At 28.8% G+C, this 5,000-nt stretch overlaps 2 protein-coding genes and 1 long non-coding RNA gene across 17 annotated transcripts in view; 2 read left to right on the top strand and 1 right to left on the bottom strand.

The window, feature by feature from the left end:
* Nucleotides 1-1,610, bottom strand: part of LOC127359918 (trafficking protein particle complex subunit 1-like) — a 5,012-nt gene extending 3,402 nt beyond the window's left edge. For all 14 annotated transcript variants that reach the window (XM_051394242.1, XM_051394243.1, XM_051394241.1 and 11 more), the window contains exons 1-3: nt 1,462-1,610; nt 661-759; nt 111-181 (exon numbers count right to left, since the gene is read on the bottom strand). In XM_051394242.1, the coding sequence (XP_051250202.1) occupies nt 111-181; nt 661-759 (170 nt within the window). In that variant the 5' untranslated portion in view covers nt 1,462-1,610. The remainder of the gene's footprint in view (nt 1-110; nt 182-660; nt 760-1,461) is intronic.
* Nucleotides 1,611-1,645: 35 nt separating this feature from the next.
* The window catches only part of LOC127359917 (proteasome subunit beta type-6), an 8,499-nt gene continuing 5,144 nt past the window's right edge, over nt 1,646-5,000 (top strand). For both annotated transcript variants that reach the window (XR_007883042.1, XM_051394236.1), the window contains exon 1: nt 1,646-1,799. Coding sequence is in view for 1 of the 2 variants with exons in the window: in XM_051394236.1 (XP_051250196.1) it covers nt 1,674-1,799 (126 nt within the window). In the remaining variant the exon portion in view is untranslated. The remainder of the gene's footprint in view (nt 1,800-5,000) is intronic.
* LOC127359920 (uncharacterized) overlaps nt 4,467-5,000 on the top strand; it is a 1,777-nt gene continuing 1,243 nt past the window's right edge. Inside the window, exon 1 of the long non-coding RNA XR_007883043.1 lies at nt 4,467-4,962. This is a non-coding gene — a long non-coding RNA (uncharacterized LOC127359920). The remainder of the gene's footprint in view (nt 4,963-5,000) is intronic.

The raw sequence follows: 5,000 nt of genomic DNA, 5'->3' as shown, positions 1-5,000 counted from the left end.
AGGCAGGCAGGCAGGCAGGCAGGCAGGCAGGCAGACAGACAGACAGACAGACAGACAGACAGACAGACAGGCAGGCAGGCAGGCAGACAGACAGCTGTTGTGAAGGATACATGTCCAGAGGAGACATCTTACTGACGAAGGAGCGGATGGAGAACAACATCCCGTACATCAGCTTGAACTCCTGCAGACACACAGACGTTATAATAAAGTTATATCTTTATCTCTTTAACATTCACACTTTATATTCTCTTTATAATAAAGTTATATCTTTATCTCTTTAACACTTTATATTCTCGTTATAATAAAGTTATATCTTTATCTCTTTAACATTCACACTTTATATTCTCTTTATAATAAAGTTATATCTTTATCTCTTTAACACTTTATATTCTCTTTATAATAAAGTTATATCTTTATCTCTTTAACACTTTATATTCTCTTTATAATAAAGTTATATCTTTATCTCTTTAACACTTTATATTCTCGTTATAATAAAGTTATATCTTTATCTCTTTAACACTTTATATTCTCTTTATAATAAAGTTATATCTTTATCTCTAACACTTTATATTCTCGTTATAATAAAGTTATATCTTTATCTCTTTAACACTTTATATTCTCTTTATAATAAAGTTATATCTTTATCTCTTTTTCTTTCACCTCCTCTTTGGAGATCCCCGCCTGCTTCTTCCGGTTCCACTCGTTATAATACAGACAGCTGCCGTTACGGTCGAATATGTACAGGTTGTGGACCGTCATCTACACACACAGTAACACACACAGTAACACACACACACACACACACACACACACACACACACACACATTGATCAACACCTTCCTGAACGCATTTTGTCAATTCTCTCAGAAACCAATCGATCAATAACTGTCAATAATCACTGGGTGTGTATGTTGTGTGCCGAGTTGAAGAACAGTTCCTCTCGGTGATGAGCAGCCCCGGTGGTTTTATCGATCCGGTGTTTTTACCCGTTAACTGTTACATTCAGTGTTAAAAGGACCGTTTTCTGAACGGAGTCTGGTGATCGGTTCGGTTCAGACGGCTGTTACTCTGATTGAATACAGCTGGAACCAGAATCTGCTCTCACACAAGTACAATAACTGTTCATAAACACAGAATCTGTTCATAAACACAGAATCTGCTCTCACACAAGTACAATAACTGTTCATAAACACAGAATCTGTTCATAAACACAGAATCTGCTCTCACACAAGTACAATAACTGTTCATAAACACAGAATCTGCTCTCACACAAGTACAATAACTGTTCATAAACACAGAATCTGCTCTCACACAAGTACAATAACTGTTCATAAACACAGAATCTGTTCTCACACAAGTACAATAACTGTTCATAAACACAGAATCGTGTTTAAATGGCGCTAGTTTTTGTCTTTAAAGAGTTTATTTGAGACATTTTACGGAGCAGCTGCAGTGTTTACCTTCTCTTCCTGGTTCAGGACCCCGCCGCAAGAGGTGTCCGCTTACCTGCCGCAACAGAACTCTTTTATTGTTTTATAAATGTACGTTCGCTCACAGCAACAACATAAAGACATTTACTAAAATATACCGTGTTATTTAATGATTCAGGTTTGTAACTCTTATAAACGCTAATTACCCGCCTCACAGTGACGGCAGTATTCATGAACAGCGCATGCGCTCTGGAACCACACTCAGAGAGAAGATGGCGGCAGCAGCGATGGTTCCGATCTTTGGACAAAATGTTTCTGATAAATACGACCTGGTTCCGGACTGGACCAGCCGGGAAGTCAGCACCGGGGTGAGTACGTGGTCTGTGGGCCCGGAGCCGACCGAACCGGAGCCGGTTCCGTTTCTGTGGAGGGTTTATAAAGTCTGAAGAGACTGAATGAGACAGCACTTCTACAGCAGCTAACGGTGGCTAACGGCTAACAGTGAATACACTGTATTAATCTGTCTGTGCTACTAATGTCATTATATTATATAATATTATATAATAGTTTAATTATATTATATTATATTATATTATATTATATAATAGTTTAATTATATTATACTATATAATGTCATTTAATTATATTATATTATATAATATAATGTCATTTAATTATATAATATAATGTCATTTAATTATATTATATAATATAATGTCATTTAATTATATTATTTAATATAATGTCATTTAATTATATTATATTATATAATAGTTTAATTATATTATATTATATAATGTCATTTAATTATATTATATTATATAATATAATTTCATTTAATTATATTATATTATATAATAGTTTAATTATATTATATAATAGTTTAATTATATTATATAATATAATGTCATTTAATTATATTATATTATATAATAGTTTAATTATATTATATAATATAATGTCATTTAATTATATTATATTATATAATAGTTTAATTATATTATATTATATAATGTCATTTAATTATATAATATTATATAATGTCATTTAATTATATAATATAATATAATAGTTTAATTATATAATATAATTTAATTATATAATATAATATAATGTCATTTAATTATATAATAATTTAATAATATAATATAATATAATGTCATTTAATTATATAATAATTTAATAATATAATATAATTTAATGTCATTTAATTATATTATATTATATAATGTCATTTAATTATATTATATAATATAATGTCATTTAATTATATTATATTATATAATGTCATTTAATTATATTATATTATATAATAGTTTAATTATATTATATAATATAATAGTTTAATTATATTATATAATATAATGTCATTTAATTATATTATATTATATAATAGTTTAATTATATTATATAATATAATGTCATTTAATTATATTATATAATATAATGTCATTTAATTATATTATATTATATAATGTCATTTAATTATATTATATTATATAATAGTTTAATTATATTATATTATATAATAGTTTAATTATATTATATTATATAATGTCATTTAATTATATAATATTATATAATGTCATTTAATTATATAATATAATATAATAGTTTAATTATATAATATAATATAATGTCATTTAATTATATAATAATTTAATAATATAATATAATATAATGTCATTTAATTATATAATAATTTAATAATATAATATAATTTAATGTCATTTAATTATATAATATAATATAATGTCATTTAATTATATAATAGTTTAATAATATAATATAATAATTTAATAATTTAATAATATAATTTAATAATTTAATAATATAATATAATATAATTATATAATAATTTAATAATATAATATAATTTAATGTCATTTAATTATATAATATAATGTCATTTAATTATATAATATAATATAATGTCATTTAATTATATAATAGTTTAATAATATAATATAATAATTTAATAATATAATTTAATAATTTAATAATATAATATAATATAATTATATAATAGTTTAATAATATAATCCAATCCAACTTTATTTGTTGAGCACTTTAAAAACAACCAAAGTGCTGCACAGGAGAATAAATAGGACATCATAAATGTAAACAGTGATGATGATGATGATGAAGACCACTGTGAGGAACATAGACAGTGATGATGATGATGAAGACCACTGTGAGGAACATAGACAGTGATGATGATGATGAAGACCACTGTGAGGAATATAGACAGTGATGATGATGATGAAGACCACTGTAAGGAATAGAAACAGTGATGATGATGATGATGAAGACCACTGTGAGGAACCCGGTGTTACACCACCTGTTGTTGATGAGCAGGGACAGTCCCCCCTCCTTTCTCCATGCCGGTCCCGGTGCTGTCCCTGTCGGCTCGAACCGTCTGGAAGCCGGGAATGGTGACGTTGGAGTCCGGTATCTGCTCGATGACTGCAGGGATGAAGGGTTTAAAGCTCCTCTTCTTCATCCTCCGTTCAACCCGCTCTGCAGCCTCTCCGTCTCCTCCTCAGCTCCTCCGGTATGGAGGCTCTCTCTCCGGTCAGGATGCTCGGGTACCTCAGGGTGATCATCTGGTCGCGGGTGTAAACAATACGACTCCCCGTCGCCATGGAGACCAGCGTAAACAAAAACAAAAAGTGCTCAAAAACGCCAAAAAAGTATTTAGGCGACGCGAACAAAGTAGTAAGAGAGTAAGAAAAGAGTTCAAAATAGTAAAAACACACTGAAACTACAACAATGGTAGGAGCTGCCATGACAGGCTGCTGTTGTCGCCGGCGCCGTTCCATGGATATAATATAATATAATAATATAATAGTTTAATAATATAATAGTTTAATAATATAATAGTTTAATAATATAATAGTTTAATAATATAATAGTTTTAACTGTTAGTTAGAGGATCTTACTGTTACTGCTACACTGTACAGTTAGTTATTATTATTACAGACGAATAGTTTAATATAATATATAATTTAATATAATATTATATAATTTATAATTTAATATAATATAATATGATATAATTTAATATAATATAATAATATATTTACAGTACTGTGCAAAAGTTTTAAGCAGTTGTGATAAAATGCTGTAAACTAAGAATGCTTTCACAAATATAAATAATGATTATTTGTTACACAATGCAAAGTGAGCCAACAAAAGAAATGTAAATCAATATTTGGTGTCACACCAGCATCAGTTCTTACAGACACACAGTCAACATATAGGTTGAAACATCATCACCACAGACAGTAACAGACAGTAACAGACAGTAACAGACAGACAGTAACAGACAGTAACAGACAGACAGACAGTAACAGACACACAGTCAACATATAGGTTGAAACATCATCACCACAGACAGTAACAGACAGTAACAGACAGACAGACAGTAACAGACACACAGTCAACATATAGGTTGAAACATCATTACCACAGACAGTAACAGACAGTAACAGACAGACAGACAGTAACAGACACACAGTCAACATATAGGTTGAAACATCATCACCACAGACAGTAACAGACAGACA

The sequence above is a fragment of the Dicentrarchus labrax genome, unplaced genomic scaffold (assembly GCF_905237075.1).
Source record: "Dicentrarchus labrax unplaced genomic scaffold, dlabrax2021, whole genome shotgun sequence".
NCBI classification, from domain to species: Eukaryota; Metazoa; Chordata; class Actinopteri; family Moronidae; genus Dicentrarchus; species Dicentrarchus labrax.
This window is presented reverse-complemented; position numbering and strand designations above follow the sequence as displayed.